General features: G+C 38.3%; 1 protein-coding gene across 5 annotated transcripts in view; it reads left to right on the forward strand.

Annotated features, from left to right (window-relative positions):
* Positions 1–22,516, forward strand: part of Med13l (mediator complex subunit 13L) — a 304,748-nt gene that overhangs the window by 259,902 nt on the left and 22,330 nt on the right. For 3 of the 5 annotated variants that reach the window (XR_013343347.1, XM_077796119.1, XM_077796122.1), the window contains exons 14-23: positions 979–1,078; positions 6,425–6,645; positions 6,933–7,138; positions 10,523–11,460; positions 15,656–15,835; positions 16,430–16,653; positions 18,413–18,605; positions 19,226–19,652; positions 20,273–20,492; positions 21,948–22,136. Coding sequence is in view for 4 of the 5 variants with exons in the window: in XM_077796119.1 (XP_077652245.1) it covers positions 979–1,078; positions 6,425–6,645; positions 6,933–7,138; positions 10,523–11,460; positions 15,656–15,835; positions 16,430–16,653; positions 18,413–18,605; positions 19,226–19,652; positions 20,273–20,492; positions 21,948–22,136 (2,898 nt within the window). In the remaining variant the exon portion in view is untranslated. The remainder of the gene's footprint in view (positions 1–978; positions 1,079–6,424; positions 6,646–6,932; positions 7,139–10,522; positions 11,461–15,655; positions 15,836–16,429; positions 16,654–18,412; positions 18,606–19,225; positions 19,653–20,272; positions 20,493–21,947; positions 22,137–22,516) is intronic. The other 2 variants (XM_077796121.1, XM_077796120.1) reach the window with 2 other exon arrangements.

Genomic DNA, 22,516 nt, shown 5'->3' on the forward strand with positions numbered 1-22,516 from the left:
AGTTACTAGTGATATGAAGTAATGCTTAAATTTAGAGAATATAATTTTTAGTGAGTTGGACATTTTTAATTGAATTTTCCTTTCTCTGAGTCTTTCTGTTTAACTGATTTCTGGTCTAGCATTTAATCACATGAATAGTTTATCTTAGAATCAATTGCTACTTCATCTAACTAGTAAGTAGAGGCTGATGGCCAAGTTTACATCTGAATTATCTTTGAATTTAATTTTATGTAAATAAAAGACCTTCTATTTGTAATATTTCTGTTTTTCTTTATGTGTTTTTGTTTTGTTACCAGTTTATTTGAGTTCTTAAAGATGATCTTGCCTACTAAGGGAACTGATTTTTTCTTTTTTTGAGTAATTCACCAAAGTATCTCTGTGTATTTAAATAATTTTATAAAGTTTGTGTGTGTGTGTGTGTGAGAGAGAGAGAGAGAGAGAGAGAGAGAGAGAGAGAGAGAGAGAGAAGATGAACACTAACTGTCAAAATAGATATCAAAGGTACATAGTTCATAGTTCATTGTGGTAAAAATAAAAATAATTGGAGATCATGAGGTCATCTGTTTTAGCTGCCTGCTTCCAAACAGAAGGGAATCTAGACCAGTTGCCAATCACTGCTGAAGCTCCACCCTAATATAATCATTTTGTCTGAGAAACAGTTTTTCTAGTGACCTGAGAGGTAAAGTTGCTGAAGGTCTGTAAACTCTACTGTGATGGCGTAATCTGCCCTTAGTAGATCTATGAGGGAGGAAAAAAAAGGACTTTCAGTTTTTCTTCCTCGCTAAGCTTATGACCATGTCCTGTGTTTCACAGTTCTGCTGGGATTTCTGATAGTTCACCTGGTGAATGCTGTGTAAGGAAGCATCTTTTTTTTTTTTTTTTTTTAATCTCAGGAGGCATACTCTTCAAAATGCTGACTCTGTGTGCTCCTCTGTTTTAATAATAATTATCACCATCACCATCATTATCTGTTCTCAGGCTGTATCACCTGCACTGCGCTCATCAAAAATGCCTACAGTTGGGACGGAAGACCGACCTCTTGGGAAGGATGGAAGAGCTGCTGTTCCATACCCACCAAGTACGTGGATAAAGCCAACTGAGCTCGGGCTTGCTGCTATAAACTTCTCATAGAAAAGTTCTCAAAATCGGTGGTGCTTTTTCTGAAATTTCCCTCTTTATTTTCACTTTTGACAAAATTCTAATTATAAGTTAAAAGTTTTTCAAGTTGATCTTCCTGAGAGATTAGCAGGCAGCCTTCTTTTGGGTTGAAATTAAGAATTAATTTTGTGCTAGGCATGGTGGTGCACAACTGGAATCCTGAGGCAGATCACAAGTCTGAGGCCAGCAACTTAGCGGGACCCTATCTCAAAATAAAAATAAAAAGGGATGATGAAGTGGCTCAGTGGAAAAGCACCACTGGGTTCAGTCCCAGGTATTTAAAAAAAAAAAAAAGCTAACTTTTATAGTGTAAATGTAGAAAAACATGTTTTTGGTTTATTTTTCTAATAGTCCCCTCCTAGTAGGATAAATGCTGCACTTCTGATTTTCAGAGTGATATTTCACTATGAGACATTGTACAAAACATTTCAATTTTCATAAATTTAATTCAAAAATAATGATTTTCTTTTCTGTGGTCCTTTTCAAAATTCATATTGAGCTAGGTACAGTGGTCTACACCTGAAATCCCAGCGACTTGAGAGGCTGAGGCAGGAAGATTGCAAGTTTGGTACAAGTCGGGCAATTTAGGGAGACCTTGTCTCAAAAAATCAAAAGGCCTCAGGATGTTGCTCAGTGGTAGATCACCCTGAGTTCAATAGTGCTACTGTTGCTGCTACTACTACTACTAATTCACATTGAAGTTTTTGTGTGTCTGTCTGTCTGTCTTTCACTCAGTCATGGTACTAGGGATTGAACCCAGGGCCTTTTATCACTAAGCTAAATCCCCAGTCTTTTTTTGAGAAAGGGATCTTGCTAAGTTGAACTTTGGATCCTCCTGCCACAGCCACCTGAGTTTTGTGTTTTCTTTTGAGATCAAGGAGTTTTCTCATATACATGCCGACATATAGTATATTTTAGTACATTCTTTTTTCTAAGAAGCCACATTATTGTATAAGAGAAAGGAAAGTCAGGGCAGCATGTAAAAGTTCTCTAAAGCAGAGAGATAATTCCATAGCAAATCATTCTTCAATACCTTCTCATGAACTTCATCTGGTAATGAGAAAAAATTGAGGGGAAAAACCACCGTGTTACAGGGATGAGTCAAAAAGTTTTATGAACCTATAAATGTAGTGCTGATTTACTCAAATGTAGAAGTGGGAAGTATACAGAGATCGGATTTTGACAGCTTTAGTGGATCTATCACTTTTTTAAATATGCAAAGCTTTCTCAAGCATGACATGAATGAAAATGAATAATGATGGCCAGCCAATTGCTGTAGTTTTTTAATTAAACATTTTCCTTTTTTTATTACTCTGCAATACAGAATTTTTACAAACATGGAACTTCACAGATTTAAAAAAATAGTTTTAAAATAGATACATATGGGATAGGTCAGATGAGTGATTTTTTTTCCTTTTGAAGACCCAGTTAACCCTTTGCCCTTTTTGACATGAAGTGATATAAGATGTTAAAGTGCCTGGGAGCATGTCACAGATGTCCTGCTTGTTATGTCTTTGCCCAGTGGAGTATACTGCGTGCTCTCTCCTTTCATTTTTATTCAAGAAGAAATTGTTTTGAGAAGAAGCTACTCAGAATTTGATGATAAAGTATAGGTATAAAAATTAATTAATATGAAATATTATCACTAGGAAGAGCCAGATAAAAGTATGTATGTAAATTTGTGTTTGGGGGAGGGTGGTGTATAGACATTTACACAGTATTTCCTCCCAAGAAATGATAATGAAAATAGACTAGCAAGAAGTTTTCATATCTGTAGTAGCTTTATTGGATGTTGAGGTGGAAAGACAGATGTGTAATGACATTTAATGTCTAGAACAGCACTGTCCAATAGAAATACAAAGTGAACCACAAATGACAGCCACATATGTAATTTTAAATTTTCTAGTAGCTATGCTAAAAAAGTGAAAAATGTGAAATAAGTTTTGATAATAATATTCTATCTTAATATATCCTTGTATCAATATAAAAAGTTATTGGGATATTTTACATTTTTGTGTTACTCTTTGTATATTTGTATTTTATATATTTTATACATGCAGCTCATCTCAGTTTAGCCTGACCCTATTTTGAATGCTCAGTAGCCACATGCAGTCAGTAGTTACAGTGTTGGAAAGCACAGGTTTGTGGTTATTAATTTGTGTATATGATAATGAAGAAAGCAACAAATTAACAACAAGGTTTAGTGTAGTGTCACCTCTGTGTGAAGGTATATTGTGTTACAATAAAGTAATCAAACAGGTGTTTTTCTCAGGTTTTACTAATTAGTTGCTTACGAATTTTTGTATAAAAGTGTGTCAAATTGAAGTATGAAAGAAAGTTGGAGTTTTTATTTGGCGACCTTTGTTCTGAAACGGCATGTAACTATTTTCAAAGGACTTTGGTAGATGCTCGGGGTGGGGAGGATGCTGAGAAATCAACAGGACAGCCTATGGTGGAGTGTTTTGGTCCTGGCAGTGTGTGTTTGTTGAAGGCTGAAGGTTTGTGTCCTCGCTGAGTTCCTGCTGAAGTGTGGTGAGGATTCGCAGGGTGGAAGTCGTGGAGCACTAGGAGCTGGATTCCTCCCCTACCGTCTGTTCTGGGAGCTCTCCCTGACTTCACTTTAGCCCTTCTCTAGGAAGAAAGTTGAATGGCAATCCATGTTTCTCTATTTTTAAAGACCAAGTATTTTTTTCCTCTGGGTCTCTGTCTTCTTTTTACCTTACTCATTTTGAGGCCAGTTCCCCGTTCGTCATCTCAAAACTAATTTGGGGTCAGCTCTTTTCAGAAAATTCCTGTAACTGAACAGCAGTTTCATCTTTTTCCAAACAAACCAGAATTGAGGGGGAAGGACTGAATTGTGCTGACTTCATCACTTACAGAATGTTTAAGCTGTACCTGGCACAGTGTTCATGTCGTCTCATTTAACACACACAAAAATATGAGGTAGATATTATTCCCAGTTTACAGATGCAGAATTGAAGTTAGGTTAAAAATCTTCTTTAGGAATATATGATAATAAGAATGGTGAAGACCACTTTTTAAAGTGAATTTCTAACAAGTAAAATTTTATCTATGCTTTCTTTGATAAAAATTAACAGGGTACCTGAGACTTTGAAAACTTAGATATATGAGTGCATTAGGTAGCATCAATAAAATTGGGTAGGCTTAATTGGAATATGCCTTTATTTCATTTCTTAGAGAAAATTTAAAAATTAATTTAATAAAGCCATTTTTTGTAAAATATTTTATCATAGTTGGAATGGTTAAGCCCATCACTTTGAGAGGCATTACACATTTTCTGTATTTTTCACAGATCTATATGGATAATTAAGATCTTAAGACAGTGCTAAGATTTTATAAAGCAGAATAATAATTTAAAATATTATGCTTATAAATTAGCTTATATTAAAATTTTGTAGTAGCTGTTCTTTGGCTTGGGAAAAGGTTAAAGGGGAATAGATTTATTTCAAGTGTAACCTCACTCCATATTAAATTCTTCCTATTTGTTTTAAAGGAGACTTAACTGTTAATATGGAAGCTACACTCTTAACTGCCTCAGAGTGTATCAGCTATATTGTGTCTAAAATGGTTTGCTAGTAGTTTGTGGCTTAGTTGGTTTTGCTAGTTTCTAGAAATTGTTCAGTTTCTTTTGAGTAGAATATTCTCATAGCAAGAAGGTGCCTTGAATATTAACTTTGGGATTTCAGCTCTTCTTCTTCACAGTAGTAGGCACCATTTTGTCTTAGGAAATCTTTTTTTTTTTTTTCAGTTAGAGCTTTATAATTATGTATAGTAGTTGTTCATCCCAACAGTCTCATACATGAACAGAATTTGATTTCAGTTCATGATCCTCTCCGCTTTCCTCTAATGGAATCTTATATAGATTCCTACTATAGCAAATAGAAGGGAAGCTTCTCCAATAGAAGTGAAAGTTGAGATCTGATTTCAAGCCTGTTGGCCTCTCTCCTCTTTTTCTTATATAGCACCTGAAGCTTAGATGTAGTAAATGATTTAGGATTATATAGTTATTTCACTAGTCAACATGGTAAAAATGATCTAGTCCAGACTTTCTCACTTTTTCTCCGCCTGTATATGCTGAGATCCTCAGAAGTTCCTCCTACCCCCAAAAAAAGGGAAACATGGAAGAAATGCTGAGAATTACACATTTTGTCGACCCTTCCCAGTTAGCTGAGGGATCTGAGGCCCCTAGGACAGAAGAGACCTGACCATAGCAAAGCTATTCCCCCACCTGGGTTGTAGACCTTAGCCCCCTATCCCTTTTTTATACAGCTCAGTGCTTTAGATTGCAGCCTGGGGAAGACTGAGACTGTGTGAGACAGTTCTGTGTTAATTTCTGATTAAGGGTTAGACGTCAGATCTTAGTCTATTTGGTGATGACTGTTTGTCTGTTTAAATTGTGAAATTGCTAGAAAGACAATAGGATAGGAAATTAGGATATTCAATATGATCCCAAATTGCTGATTTAAACTTGTGGCTCCAAACTTTATAAATTTACAGTGCAGGACACCCCCTAGTGGGCGAATTTTACAATGACAACTTGTATTTCATGGTGTATATTCTGCAATCAGTATCTTAATGAGTCTGTTAGTGATGATGATCACTTCAGGTGTAGTAAAGCTGTGTTTTTTTTTTTTTTTTCCTAATTGAGAATCACTGTTCTAAGTATTCCCCTTCCCCACTGGTTGTTTTATGTTAAATTATTTTGATTCTAGGGTGGGTTTTTGATCCTAACTATAAAATTTCATTTTAATATCAGCCTAGAAAGAGTGTGGAATTGTTTTCGTGAAAGAGCTGCACCAAATAATCGTACTGCATAAAACCCACCATTTTGGCTCTAAACAACTTTTATTTTCTGTAATATTTCATACATAATTGTAAGCATGGATAGAATTTTTAATAATGCGGTTACTCCATCAAATTGCTTCCAGTTTCTATTTAATTATTCTCTTTAGACTTTCCAAGAAATAAATTACTAGAAGAAAAACATATTTTGTAGCACTCATTCACTTAATTAACATGAAGTCATATCATAAAGCATTAAAAAGGTACTAGTAAAGTACCAGAGGAGTAAAATTTTCTACCAAAGACCGTCTTCTTAGAAGCTTCCATTATTAATATTCTGTTGTATAACTGATTCAGTTAATATTATTTTCTGGTGCCTAATTGGGTACATGGCTGTGAAGTAGACTTGTTTTTAGAAGTCTTGATTGTTAAAAGAAATGTTCTTTTTTTTCCCTTCTTTTAGCAGTTGCAGACTTGCAAAGGATGTTCCCCACCCCTCCATCTTTGGAACAGCATCCTGCATTTTCTCCTGTGATGAATTATAAAGATGGGATCAGTTCAGAGACAGTGTCAGCATTAGGCATGATGGAGAGTCCTATGGTCAGTATGGTTTCAACACACCTCACAGAATTCAAAATGGAAGTAGAAGATGGATTAGGAAGTCCCAAACCAGAGGAAATAAAGGTAATTGTCAGTATATCAACTTTTCCAAGGCAGGGTGTTTCCATGTGGATCCATAGGTACTGTTTTTGAAATGGTATTGTTGGTGTGCCATACATATATGACTAAGAACAATTTGTTTTGGAGCATGATTCATACTTGTTAGTGTCTTGATTAATATAAAATTTTGGCATCAGCTTTTTTCTGATGAATTAACAGTAGTTTTTGTTGCTGTTTATAAAAGTCTGCGCAGCTGTGGTTTTGTCCTCAGTAGCTTTCCAGAACTAACACCAGCCCTTTTGTTGCCACAGGACTTTTCATATGTGCACAGAGTTCCACCCTTTCAGCCTTTTGTGGGATCTTCCATGTTTGCTCCACTGAAGATGTTGCCGAGCCATTGCCTGCTACCTCTGAAGATACCTGATGCCTGTCTGTTTCGGCCTTCGTGGGCAATTCCTCCTAAAATTGAACAACTGCCCATGCCCCCTGCAGCCACTTTCATTAGGGATGGCTACAAGTATGTACAGGAGCTCTGTTAGTTCTTGTCCAGTATCATGTCATTAGAATTTGCCATTATTGGCCATTCATGCTTTTGTATACATGATCTTAGGTTAAAAAAATGTATTTATTTCTAAATGACTTTTCATATATTTAAAAACTGAGGGTAATTACATTGGGAACTTTGATGTTTGTGCTCATTCAGTGCCAAATTGATGTGTACGATGGAATTGAGCACTTGACTAGAGTTAGTAATATTCTTTGTGTGGTTGTGGTAAGAACTTTGTTTTGGTATAAGGTGATGATTTCAGTGTGTTGTTTAGAAACAGTTTAAAATTAAGTATTAATGTAGATAATTTCTGTTACTGACTCCATATCATATACGAAAATAGCTACAGGATGGCGGAAAGATTTAGAGGATGGGAAAGGAGGTGTCTATAGCAGCATGAACATATTTCATTCTGTCCAGAAAAATAGTACTTATATCAATGATGTAGAATCAGTCTTTCCTTAAATAAATAATTTCATAATAAGATAATTTAAATGTTATAAAACAAAAGGCCACAAACTCATGTTTGTATTGTGGCCAGGTAAGCAATATATGAATGAAAGGGGCAGGTTAAAAAGGTGGTTCTACTGCTACTCAACCTCATTTTGGGGGACAGAAGGAGTGAGTGGGTCCCATGTGTGCCACACTTGCTAGTCAGTGGCAGAGTTGTTGTCAGACAGGAGTGAGGTTAATGTGGTAGGGTTTTGTTTTTGATGGTGGGTAGAAATCTGGACTTGGATGTACATTTTCACATTTTAAAGTGTTGGCAACTAATTCAAAGTCGAACTTTAGGAACCAATGAAATTGTGTTCAGATCCCTTCCATGGGCTACATGTTTGTGACCTTCTTTAAAACATATTGATGAAATCAAAGTTAATGCAATAACCAGGTTTCATGTATGTAAGTCAGTCTCAGAATGAAGAACTATGATGGATACACATCACATGTAAATGTGTAGATGGATGTCAAGAACCTAGATTTGGGCAGCAGGAAGCCACAGCTGCAGTGTCATAGAGCAGACATTCCTGCCTTGTAAAAATTCTGTGTATGACATTAGATGACCTTTTTATCTGAGTGCTCTTCTTTTTAAAACGGAGTAATCCTGCCCTGTATGCCACAGGGAACTTTTGAAAGGCTTCAGCAACTAATGTTTGTGGCAGTACCACAGAGATGACAACATACTAGCAATGTGGAAGAATGTGCTCGAAAGTAAACTGATGTGAACGTCTGGTTTTCAGGGTGCTGCTGTGCTCCAGTTGTCCTCGAGCTTTCTTAGTTAGATATTGGCACAACACCACTAGAACATCCTGGGACATGGGGGGTAGGTTAACATGCACTGTTGCCGATGAATGAGGCAGGACCCTCAGGTACCTATTCAACAGTTTAATTCTCTCACTCACGCAGTTTCCCTGAAAAGGTCACTTGCCACCACATTGCTATGCAATGTTTTGATAATTTTGATTATTGTTTTGATCTATTACATCTGTCATTTGCCATCTCAATGACTCTTAGCATTCTAAACTGACATGATTAATAAACCTTTTTGTCAAAGAAGGTGTTTTATATCTGCCCTATCCTATGTGGCAGCTACTGGTCTTGTGTGGTAGTTGTTGACCACTTGGTGTTTGAAAAGTGAGACCAAGATTGAATTTTTCGTTCTGCTCATGCTATTTTAAATCTAGCCCTAGGGTGGTGATGGCTACTTTATTGGCCAGCACAGACTGTGTAATCTTCCTGCTGTGGCCTCTGGTCTCCATCACTCTGGACCCCTTGACACACTCAATACACCTGTAGTCACTTGCTTTGAATATGCTTTTCTTGCTTATGAGCCAACTTTTCTTTCTCCTTGTCTGTTGGAAGGCCAAGCTTCTGCCTAGAGTTGGTACTCAATTCATTTTTATTGAAAAAAAAATGAATATGTTGCTGTGTGAGCTCAACCATTCTTAACTACCTAGGGAACACTTTAATTATTTAGATTTTCCGTTAGTAGTCATAGCTTCTTTTCAGATCTGAGCTGGGTAATAATTTTAGGGTTTTGTTGAACAGGAAAACTTGAAAAGGATCCAATTAGTGTGAAGATCATTATTACATTCTTATTATTTTGGTCTCTGAGAGAGCAGTGATTGTCAGTCAAGTTTTCTGGGTCATTTTTTTTTTTATCTATACTCAGAGATACCACTGTGACTCAGATTTGAAATTTATTTATAGTGCCTTATTAGAATTTTTGGGCTAGTGCTTTAGTCATTTAAAAAAATCACACAAAAAATTATTTGACAAAAGGTATTTATTCTCACATTCTTTTTCACATTTATAAGTGAAGGAGGATGCAATTTATTGGAGGATCGTCAAAATTCTTGAGGCTAAACAGCCTGTATTCTTTTGGTACCTTGTAAATGCAAAGATTGGGCTCACAGGCTGTTATACAGATACATCAAGCAAAGTGTGTCAGAAGAGTGTTTTATAATGGGAAAGCAAACAGAATACCACAGACACTACTGTTTTGTTTTCTGTTTGGCTATTCAAAAAAAGAAAAGTCTCTGCTTATGAGTAAATAGATAAAATATCCCAGTTCTTCTTGGGGAATGGAAATAATTGTATTATATGTAGTGCATAGCATGTTGAAAAATAAAAGATGAACTAAAGTGACAGCCACCCTACAAAAATCTTTTAGAAGCTGGAGACTATGATACGTTATATGCCCTTAACAGCTTTAATACTAAAGCCTCTTAACAGCATGTGTGATATTTCTGTTAATTGCAGGATGGTACTGGTAAGTGGGTTATGTGAATCAGAATTCCCTTGTGGTCACTCATTACTAAGCCTAGAGAGGGATGCATTTTGAAAATTAGAAAAAAATGTTAAATTTTCACGTGTATTTGATTATAGCTACTTCAGTATCATATATAGATTATAGCCTCAGAGAACAAGCACACTGGCAGACTTTTAATTTCAAAAAATGTAATTGCAAATTAGATGGAAATTTTATCCTGTGATCCTGTAGCTAATTTAGCATCTGAACTTGTGTGTCCAAGTTCCATTTGGTAGTTATAGCTTTCCAAAATTACATTGATCAAACCCAGTGTCATGTTTGCTTATAAAGATTGTGAAAGTTTCCTCCAAAGGTTGACAATGAGGTTTGTTTAAATGTGGAATAAATAGAAGGAAAGAGCTGCATAGAATATTCTTCATGTGTTGCTTCTCGATTCTCTAAGACTCTGCACTGATTGTTTCTTACATTTGTTGTTGTTGCTGTTAAAGAGAAAACTGTATATACCAAATGATAGCTGATTGGTATGTGGACTCTGGCATCTGCAGCGTACCACCCTGCCTCACCCTTTCTTTTATTTGTTGCAGTAATGTGCCTAGTGTTGGGAGCCTAGCAGATCCAGACTATCTGAACACACCACAGATGAACACGCCGGTGACGCTGAACAGCGCTGCCCCAGCCAGCAACAGTGGGGCAGGAGTCCTCCCATCTCCAGCGACCCCTCGCTTTTCAGTCCCCACACCACGAACCCCCAGAACCCCAAGAACTCCCAGAGGTGGGGGCACTGCCAGTGGTCAAGGGTCTGTTAAATATGACAGCACTGATCAGGGGTCACCAGCCTCTACCCCCTCTACCACACGGCCCCTTAACTCTGTGGAGCCTGCCACCATGCAGCCAATTCCTGAGGCCCACAGTCTTTATGTCACCCTGATTCTCTCAGATTCTGTGATGAATATCTTTAAAGACAGAAACTTTGACAGCTGTTGCATCTGTGCCTGCAACATGAACATCAAAGGGGCAGATGTTGGGCTCTACATCCCCGATTCTTCCAATGAGGACCAGTACCGCTGCACCTGTGGGTTTAGTGCGATTATGAACCGCAAACTTGGCTACAATTCGGGACTCTTCCTTGAAGATGAGTTGGATATTTTTGGGAAGAATTCTGATATTGGTCAGGCTGCAGAGAGGCGCTTAATGATGTGTCAGACCACCTTTCTTCCTCAGATGGAGGGAGCCAGAAAATCCCAGGAGACACCCATAAGCCTTCTTCTTCTCCTTCAGAATCAACATACACAACCTTTTGCTTCTCTGAGTTTCCTGGACTATATTTCCTCTAACAGTCGCCAAACTCTTCCCTGTGTAAGCTGGAGTTATGACCGGGTACAGGCAGACAACAATGATTACTGGACAGAGTGCTTTAATGCACTGGAGCAGGGACGGCAGTATGTGGATAATCCCACTGGTGGGAAAGTGGATGAAGCTCTGGTGAGAAGTGCCACTGTGCACTCTTGGCCTCATAGCAATGGTAGGTGTCCCAGAATTCAGATTTGCATCTTAAAAAGTATCTTGATGTGACGATAACTTAAAAGTTTTCTTGGTTTATGTGACAGAAATTTTAAATTTCATCTGTTGAGAAAAAAAAAAAAAGACACAACTAAAATGAGAGCTTTGTTGATTTCTCCCTAAATTTAGAACTGGGGCACTGGTTTCTATTGAAATATTTTTGGAGAAGAGTAATTGTGTTCTGAAAATTTCTTCTTATATCAATCACAGCAGGCAACCCATTTTGGCAGCCTGTGTCTGCAGAGTATCAAAGTCATCCCCAGTGTACACGCTGATCGTTTGCATATCTCACATGCTAACATGCACCCATTCCTCAGGATCAGGTGCTAGTGAGGCCTCATTCTTAAACCCTTCTGTCCATTTACCAAGTACTTTCCCCTTTCTCTGGTTTCCCAACATATTGAATCTCTTATTAAAATGATCACGTTACTTTGTGGTTACTGAAATACATTACAAGCTCTTATCATATTAAAAGCTCCAGTTGGGCTAAGGGTATAGCTCAATAGTAGTAGATCGTATACTTTGCATGCATGAGACCCTGAGTTATCCTCAGCACCATACGGGCAGGGGATCTCCATTTTGGAGTAGGGCTCTAAAAAAGTTCTAAGCGACCTGCTTGCCTCTTCCCTTATCATTCACTCTCTACACTGTGATACATGCTGGGACATAAAATCGTGACTGAGGGAGACAGGGTATCTTATCTATTTTGAAAAATGGACATTTGAATGTTAATAAAATAATTACATAAGCATATTATTACAAATCATTGAGTCATGGCTAGAGGGCCCACCCCAGACTGCAGGTCAGAAAACACTCACTGAGGCAGTAGCACCTACTCCGAGAACTCAGTGATGAGCATGGACTAGGTAGCTGAAGAGGGTAGGGTGCAGGTTGTTGCATCCCAGCCAGAAGAAGAGGCAGGTGTGAAGATGCAGAGTTATGTGAAGCCTGGGACTCCTAGAGAAATGGAAGAGTAAAAAGCCAGCAGGGGCTAGATTACAGAGAGCCTTTAATGGAGGGGTTGGGCCTTCATCGGAAGAGTAGTAAGAAGTCATTAATGGTTTTAAGAAGAGGCATTGACATCAGATTTGCATTGTTAAACAAAACACTATATTCTGGCCATAATGTGGGGTGTGGATTAGAAAATGGCAGGAATGCATCTGGGAAGATATAAGACCAAATGAAAAATGGTAGCTTGCCTTAGAGTGGAGAAGAAATGGACACAGTCAAGAGATGTTTAGAAAGTATTATTGCAGAGTTTGTTAATGCCAGGAGTTTGGGGGATTAGGGTGAGGGAGAAGTTAAGGAAGATGCCCAGGTTTGTGGCTTGGGTCCCTGGGCAGACAGTGGTGTCATTCAGAGATCCACATACTTGAGTAGGATGAGAAGTCCAGGTAGAAATGTCAAGTAGAGACGTAGTCCTGGAGTTCAGTGGGCAGGGAGGGGTTGGAATGTGGGTGATATTTCCAGTTGGGGCACAGAGAAGCTCACTAGGAGGAGGAAGTGTAGGGTGAGCAGTAGGCAAAGCCACACTGAAATTTGACAAGGACAGAAGTGGGAGCCTGTAAAGGAGGTAGAGAAAGAAGACCAGAGAAAGACCTGTCTTGGAAGCCAGGTGTACAGGATTAAGCAGTGTTGCATCAAGAAGACGGGTCTGCGGACATTAAAGTGCAGCTGAATAGATTCAGATAAGGGTTAAGCACATTTTCTGAGCACAGTGAGAACTGGTTCTGTTGGGGCGTGGGGACAGACAGAATGACCACACAGTGAAAAGAAAGGGACAGAGACCAGGCTGGAGGGGGTGTGTGAATGAAGCATGGACTCTGCCTCTGAACAGCTGTCAGTCTTTCAGGAAAAGGTCATTAATGCTCCTTAAATATGGACTGAAGTAAAGAATAATAAAAGCAAACCCAGAAGACAGAGGTCAGTGGAATAGGGAAGGACACACATTCCAAGCAGGCTAAGCAAGAAGGTACTCTCGGCTACTCCATGGCAGCAGCCACCCCTAAGGGAGCATTAAAGGGTTGTCTTCATTTTCATAACTGCTTAAGTTCAAATAGCATCCTGTGCTTAGCAAGCCTTTAATTAATGTCCACAGAATAAATTTATGAAGTAAAGAAAATGCCACCTTTTTCTTAAAGAAATGTGCATGATCCCCTGCAGTGGTTCTTTTCACTAGATCTTGACCTTTGGACAGAAACACACTCTGTGAATCAGTGGTATCATCTTTCCACTTGAGAAGGCGGACATCTTTATTGCAGGGGAAGTCTGGAAATTTTTAAGATGTTGAAACTAGCAGATATTACTATAGATGAATAAGATGGGAGACAGAGTTGCAAAAAAGCAATGCCTTAAATCACATCGTTTCACAACACACCTTTTATTTTGTGTGTAAAGGAAGAGAGTTTATGGCTTGCTTTTATTTTTTATTTAATTGTAGATTGACACAATACCTTTATTTTATTCATTTATTTTTATGTGATGCTGAAGATGGAACCCAGAGCCTCACACATGCTAGGCACTGACCTACAACCCCAGCCCTCTGGCTTGCTTTTATTTTTCTCAAATCCGTGGTTCTGTCATTTCCCACTTTAGGTCGCTATGAATATAGAAGTACTTTCTGTGTTTCTTTATTATAAATTAAAGAGAAGCACAGGTTTAAGGTACAGGTGATTAGCACTGCTTTATCCTCACCAGATAGCTGGGCAAGGTGTGGAGAAATGTCCAAGAGGCCAGGCTGCCACTCAGCTCCGCAAGTGGTCATATGGGGATATGGGGTTTGACCCTGACTTGTCAAGTCCCCCATGGCAGCAGCCACCCCTAAGGTTTTCAGAGAAACTGGGTACCCCCATTTGTGCATGAAATTGGAGTAGTCCTTTCATAGTTTAAAGAAAAACAAAAACTCTGTGTACTACCAGTTTGTAACCTGTGTTGTATTGATGTAGGGACAGATCTGAGAATATGATAAGAACCCTTAAATACCCTTTCTAATCAGCCAGAAAAGTAGAGCAAGCATCCATCTTCAGAAGTCCAGCTGCAGGCTCTCCTAGCATGCCACTTCCAGCTGGATAGTTGTTTTCTGTAGACATGTTTTAGAATACGATGAGCATTATGGACCCTCCATTCTGGGAAAAGTGCAAACATATTCACACAAGTACTCATGTGGTCTAGCATGGATTCTCAGGGGTTTTCAAATTCTAGGTTAAAAACTCCTCTCAAGTGACAGCTGGCAGAAGGAATATTTACTCTTTAAACAATTAATTCCTTACCTTCTTCAGCACCCAGATGGCTTCATGCTGTCTCTACTGCGGTTCTGTTTGCCTCTGGCTGCATTGCAGGTCTTCTCTTTACGCATTGGTATTTTGTGAAAATATTTTACATTAAGAACATTAAAATTGCTTCCTCTTCTATTTTCCCTCCCCATCTTAGTGTTGGGGATTGAACCCATGACCTTGTACATGCTGGACAAGCACTCTACCACTGAACTACATCATCAGCCCTAAATAGTTTTGTAAAGTTTCTATTTTAGGTTCATTTTGATCTACTCATCTTAAGTCAAAGCATCCATATCCATACAAGTTTGTTTGTTTGTTTGTACTGGGAATTGAACCCAGGGGTGCTTAACCACTAAGCTACATCCCCAGCCCTTTTTATTTTGAGACAGGATCTTGCTAAGTTGCTTAGGACCTTGATAAGTTGCTGAGGCTGCCCTTGAACTTGTGAGCCTCCTGCCTTAGCCTCTCAAGTTGCAGGGATTTTAGGCATGTGCTATCAGGCCCACTTGCAAAGCATTGATAATCACAAGTAAAAGTAATGTGATGTAAAAAAGCTTTTGAAGCTCTCTTATGGAAATTCTTAAACGGGTTTCCATGATTAAAAAAATTATACTTATTCATTTTTTCTCTTTTAAACAATTCTTTAGGTAAACTCTTATCTAGAGTAACAATTTTTCTTTCTATTTGTTTTGGTTAACAAGTTATCAGTTATTTTTTTCTCTAATTTAGACTATTTTTTCTCTTGACTCCTAGGTCAAGAACCTTAGAATCTGATACAGCTAATAACATCTTTGTCATGGACTATGACTGAGATCCAAGATGATGACCAAAAAGAGGAGAATGCTAATCCCCTTATCCTTTGTGTTCCCATGTCTCTTCCAGTGCTAGACATCAGCATGCTCTCCTCTCAGGATGTGGTCCGCATGCTGTTGTCCCTACAGCCCTTTCTCCAAGATGCCATCCAAAAGAAGCGCACGGGCAGGACCTGGGAGAACATTCAGCATGTGCAGGGACCACTCACCTGGCAGCAGTTCCATAAGATGGCGGGACGTGGAACCTACGGTAGTCCTGGCCGACTTAAACCCCTTCTTACCTCAGTGCTCCCCACTGAAGCGTAGCTTTAGTTACTGTCCAACCCTCACTTCACTAGCAAAACGGAATCTTTTTTATTTTTTGCTGATAAGCTTTATTTGTTATTTGTTTCTGAAAGTTACTTTTGGAGTCAAGTTTTCTAAACACTGTTGGCATAATCCAGGTCCATGAGGAAAACTATCCCTAAAAGTATGTTTCTTAGATTCTTATCTGCCTAGGTCTGATTGCATATTTGTTTTTCATGGTTCTGGAATAGTTTTTTAGTCAGGACTATAGTGCCCTGTTGAAGGAAATGAAGTAATACTGCTTGGAAAGTTAACTTTCACTTGTTCTGGTCTGTCCTCTGGTTTTATTGGGCCTTCAGAAGAAACTTTAGACTCAATTAATGGTCTTCATCAAAGACTGCTTAATTAGATGATTTGAAAAATACTTTTAAGAGTATTATGTCACAGGTAATGACATTTCAGATCCAAAATTAAGACCAGTGCCCCAGGAATTTCTAAAATGCCCAGACTGTGGGAAATAGAATCTCAAGCACTTTCCTAAATGTCAATGTTGTTCTAGGTTCAGAAGAATCTCCTGAGCCGTTACCCATCCCTACCCTGCTGGTAGGCTATGACAAGGACTTCCTGACCATCTCGCCATTCTCCTTGCCCTTTTGGGAAAGGCTGTTGTTGGACCCATATGGGGGCCACCGTGATGTTGCCTATATTGTGGTGTGTCCAGAAAATGAGGCCTTGCTCGAAGGAGCCAAAACTTTCTTCAGGGACTTGAGTGCTGTATATGAGGTAAGAAAGTTATTATGAGCATTCTTTTTATGACATGAGTCTCCTGATTGTTTCTGGTTATGAACTGAATTTGAAGAAACAAATTTCTTAAAAGTAGATTTCAAAGTAAAAATTGCAAACAGAGGATGAAGAAAAGAATTAAATTGGCAAGCCCCTCCCCCACCCCCACCCTTCCCTCTTGGCTTTATTCTTGATTAGATTGAGAAGAAATTCCTCTACCAGCCTTAGAACACATCTTAAAATCCATCCACTGTTTTTTTTTTTTTCCCCATTTATGAGCTCAAAGTTTAAAGGTATTGTTCACTAGGAAAAAGTGGTAGCTGTGCGCAAGATGAACTCTACAAAAAAGAAAGCACATCTGTTCTTTTTATTTACTTTTTGGTGGGTGGATACAAGTTCTCAAAAGCTATAAAAAAAAATAAATGTTTAGCTTGAACATTTCTGAATCAAAAGAAAAGTTGAATGTATCGTGCTTCTGCTGTGTTTTAACACTACCTTCTTCTTAATAACCATAATCATGTGAAAACCAGCTGGATAATGTTCTCTAATATGTAAATTCTTGTTACTTTTGAAAGGTTAGACTTGTGGCACTTAACATTTCTTTTGCTGAGGTCCATATACACTAATTTCTTTGTACCTTATGATTCATATATGGCAAGATTAAATGAAATTATTTGTTAAAGTGTTTGTAACATAGACAGGTACCTAATAAACATTACAAAGTGTTTTGTAAATAAGATGCCAAGCTGAATTTTAAATATATTTCCAAAGAGTACATTCACTATCTGTAAACATACAAGTAAACATGGAATAGTAAATTTAGGAGTTGCTTCAGAGAAATGAGGAGATGCTAAAATGCCATGTGATGACATCTGTTGAGCCATTGAAAGAAACCCTTGGGTATAGTCATTTCTGCATAGTACATGGTCCATGGACACACAATACCATTAAGTCATAATTAATCTATCACAGACAACTCATCTCTGTTTAAAGCTCAACCAATCTCTCGAATAAAACCTTCAAAGTAAGTTTTAGAAGGTTCAGGCACCCCTCGCCCCATTCTCTCTTGCGTTACTGGGGCTGCTCAAGGATTATGCACTAGAGAATTTTATGGTGGCTTGATAAGCTTTCACTTAACCCAACTCTAGCAAGGGGTACTAATATGGACTCTCTTGCTGTTGAACAGATAGTTGGCTCTTTGGAGGGTGTTGTGAGTGTCCATTGAGTGTCCTGGAGATTACCAGCAGATTCTCATTGTCCTAAAACAGCTACTTCCTTTTGAAAAGTGATTGGGATGCTTATTGCTGTACCTCTGGACAATCAATCTAACAGATGGCCTATAAAATCTTAGTATTATCTTATGAGAAAACATTATGTGTAAGGATTACTTAGGAGATTTCAGTGGACATATGTCTCAGTTTTAGTAGTTAGAAATCCTGTTAATTCTTCTTCACTTGCTCATTAGTCTTAAGGTAGTGCTCAGCAATCTCCTTTGTGCAAGAGAAATTGGCCTGGGTGAAGAAACATTTAGTTTTCTTCTGGGGGCCTAGTTCAGATTTTGGAGAGAGAGCAATTTTAGGGTAAATTAAAAAGTCCAGCTTATAATGTTCATTTGATTGCATGTTGATAACCTAAAGGAAAAGGAAAAAGCTTTCATGTTTATGGTAACCTCCCTTGCTGAGCGAAGGGCCGAGTGTAGGTACTGTGTGAAGGACTGACTGACTCCTGTTGAAAATAATGGGCTTGCTTGTGTCCTCAGATGTGTAGGCTTGGGCAGCACAAGCCCATCTGCAAAGTGCTACGTGATGGCATCATGCGTGTGGGAAAGACCGTGGCACAGAAGCTGACAGATGAGCTTGTGAGCGAATGGTTTAACCAGCCTTGGAGCAGTGAGGAGAATGACAATCATTCCAGACTCAAACTTTATGCGCAAGTTTGCCGCCATCACCTAGGTAAATGGAGGGTTATTTGGCCAAGCAGAATTGCAGGTCCTACCCATCTCCTAACAGATGCGGTATTAGATTTCTTTTGTCTCAAATAATGTTAGCATTTCATTACTATACCTAGTTTAGTCTAATTTTTGTGTTCTAGGTAGTTAAATCCTAATTTTCTTAAGGAAGCAATATCTATTTATACTACATTTTGAAAATTTAGCAGCATGACTTGGTATTAACTGCTTACATTTAACCCATATTCTCCAGAGAACCTCTGAGGTTCGTAAAGCCATATATATACATAAGAGCATAATACACCACGATGGCTATGCAATATATGGCTTCTTATTTTTCAGTGAAGGCATGTGAAGTCTGTCTGGAAACAGAATATTATGAGTGATTAATATTTATTTTCAAATAATCTTTTTCTAAGAACTCGTAAGTTGTGTCACATGCATTTCTGTGTTTGCAGTGTGTATAAGCACATCCACAAGTGTGGAGATAGTATTTAGGGTGTCAGAATCAGAGTACAGCATCCCAAGAGCATACTTTTTGAAAAATGCAACCATTCTAACATCTGATGAAGTTTGACTCTGCCAAACATTACTGACACCAACTGTCTGTGTATTCTCTTTCAGCACCTTATTTAGCCACTCTGCAGCTGGACAGCAGCCTGTTGATACCACCTAAATACCAGACCCCACCAGCAGCAACACAGGGACAAGCTCCGCCTGGGAATGCTGGGCCTTTAGCTTCAAATTCAGGATCAGCAGCTCCCCCAGCTGGCAGTGCATTCAATCCCACCTCTAATGGTGGTTCTACAAACCCCCCAACAAGTAGTTCCACATCTGGTTCCTCCGTGCCCCAGGTCTCGTCATCTGCTTCTGCTCCGGGTATTAACCAGATGAGCACTACCTCTTCCTCAGGACTCAGCGGTAGTGTTGGAGGGCAGAACCCCAGTGTTGGGGGCAGTACCACGGACAGAACCCAAGGGAACATGGGCTGTGGTGGAGACACTGAGATTGGGCAGAACTCCTCCCAGCCCGTGCAGGATGGACAAGAAAGGTGGGTTCAACTTGGACCTCTTCTTTTGCCTCACCTCAGTGAATCTCCAAATCCAATAGAATGCTCTGATTTTCTTCTTTCCAATAAAAAGTGACAACTGTCAATCTGTAGCTACATTAAGAAATTTGACACTTCTAAAATTTTATTGTAACTGACAAACTTATTAAGCTTATTAATTCACTATTAGACTTGTTATAAAATCTCTTTCTAGAGTATTACCACAGAAAAGAAAAGGGAGTTGAAAAAGAGACCTCCCAGTTTAGAGGTTTAGTATCCTTCTTCCAAAATACTTAGGACTGGAAGTGTTTCAGAGTTTGGAGATTTTTAAATTTGGGAATATTTGCATAGACTTCACAGATTGAATATCCCTGATCTGAAAATCTGAAATCCAAAGCACTGCAAAATCCAAAACTTTTTGAGCATCATGCTAAAGTTTGGGATTAATGATGTTGATCACTATTGGCATTTCCATCTATCCTTGGTGCTAGTGGCTTGATTTGCCTGCTCCTGGTATATGATGCACACATATTCATACCTTCGGCCTATAGTCGTTGTCCACAGAGTCAGTGTGCTCTACAAATGGCTTGTTTCATGAACCTCACAAGTGACTTTCTCTCCAGTGTTACAGAAAGGGAGAGAATAGGAATTCCCACGGAGCCTGACTCTGCAGACAGCCAAGCCTACCCTCCTGCTGTTGTGATTTACATGGTGGACCCATTCACCTACACTGCAGAGGAAGACTCCACTTCTGGAAACTTCTGGCTCTTGAGCTTGATGCGCTGCTACACAGAAATGCTGGATAATTTACCTGAGCATATGAGAAATTCTTTCATTCTCCAGGTTATTGTCTGCAAGTTTATTCTTTACATATGTTGTTTTTATGAAATTAAACTTATGATTTAAAAAATTTGATAGTACATGAAAATATGAAAAGAAAAATATTCATAATTTTTACCTTTTAGATAAAACCATCATTATTTATTTTTGTCTTTTAGCTTTTCCCCTACATTTTTACAAGGTTGAGATTCTGGTTTTAATATGATTTTTAATCTTTTTCTAGGCATTACTCATGAATATTTTTCCATGTTCCCTACAATTTACACCAGTAACCTTTTCGTTTTGCCATGTTGGGGATAGAAGGGCCTTGAGCATGCTAGGCAAGAGCTGTACTACCAAGCCCACCAGAGCCTCCCCTGTTTTTAATGACTACATATTTTCCATGTTTAACTATTCCTATGTAGATAGACCTTTATCTCTGCTTTTTTATTTATAAACAAAGCCAAGTAAACATGTTTGTGTCTTATCTTCCCCCACCCTTTTTACATTTTTAGGTCATTTTTTTAAGGTGGATTCTTAGCTGTAGATGATGAGAAATGTTGTCAGATTCCTTTTCCCAAAACTTATTTACCTTTCTTTTAGAAGTAAACAAGCATGTTTCTTTTCACTACATCTTTGCTAGTTTTATAGTGAAATAATTTTGTAAAAAATAATTTATATGGATGAAAAATGAGACCTAGGGTGTATTGGGTTTGTTTTGCTTTGTTGGTGGTAGTAGTGATGTTACTGAGGATTGAACCTACTGATGGTCTACCTCTGAGCCACATCTCCACATTTTTTATTTTTTGATAGGGTCTTGCAAAGTTACTTAGGGCCTCGCCAAATTGCTGAGGCTGGTCTCAAACTTGTGATCCTTCTACCTCAGTACCAAGTTGCTGGGATTACAGGTGTGTGCCACCTCACCCAGCATTGGTTTTGTTTTTAAATTTTTTATTTGTTCCTTTTGGGTTTTGTTTTATTGTCACATAAAATGAAAGTTATCCTATAGAATTAAAAGATTGAAATTTAGGTGATCAAAATAGAAGGTTGATAATTGTTCATTGTTTCAACGTCATTCACACACGATTAAGCAGTAACTCCAAAGATGCCATGCATGCTATGTATATACATTATATAAATGAGAAAAATAATAAAATGCAAGTTTTAAAATTTTGGAACCATGGCAATAGCAAATCAAAAATTTATACCAAAAGTAGGAGTAAGGTAATTTCAAAGTGAAAGTATGCCTTGGCCAACATAATTTGCTGCTTGTAACATTATGTTATAAAAAATCCTACATGTCACGTAAGACTTTATGCCACTGGAAGAAATTAGAATTTAATCGTCTTATGGTTGACATTTACATTGTTTAAAGCCAAGGTCCCTCCCCCACATCAAGGAATAAATTCATGACACTTCACTTTTCAGCTGCCTTGTAAACATAGTAAATCTCCTGGGGTTGGTTGGTTTGTATTTTAGATTGTGCCTTGCCAGTACATGCTGCAGACAGTGAAGGATGAACAAGTTTTCTACATTCAATACTTGAAGTCCATGGCATTTTCAGTGTACTGCCAGTGCAGGCGACCTCTGCCTACACAGATCCACATTAAATCCCTCACAGGATTTGGGCCTGCAGCCAGCATTGAGATGACCCTCAAGAACCCTGAGGTGAGTATTGGAGGGCAGAAATTTGCAAAAAGAATGCTTTTGTACTAAAAATGCAAACCAGGAGGATGTCTTATCTGATGCACAGATTTGTTGGTTGCTTGGTTGGTCTTCTACCTTTATATAAGAGTTGATAGGTTTCTTTAATTGTTAAGTTAAACAAATACTGCTCTGAACTTTAAAATTATTTTGAGAGAAGAGATAAGCAAGCTCTTTTTTGTTTCACTTAAGATCTAAGGCAATAATATACTTATCACTTTTAGGTACTGATGTTCAGATTTCCTAAATTTATTTTGTTTCTTATTGCTCTCACTAAACTGTCTTATGTTACAGATTCTCTGCTTTCCTTTGATCTGACTCATGTCTGAGGCAGCAGTGATCTG

This window comes from Urocitellus parryii, chromosome 3 (assembly GCF_045843805.1).
Source record: "Urocitellus parryii isolate mUroPar1 chromosome 3, mUroPar1.hap1, whole genome shotgun sequence".
Classification (NCBI taxonomy): domain Eukaryota; kingdom Metazoa; phylum Chordata; class Mammalia; order Rodentia; family Sciuridae; genus Urocitellus; species Urocitellus parryii.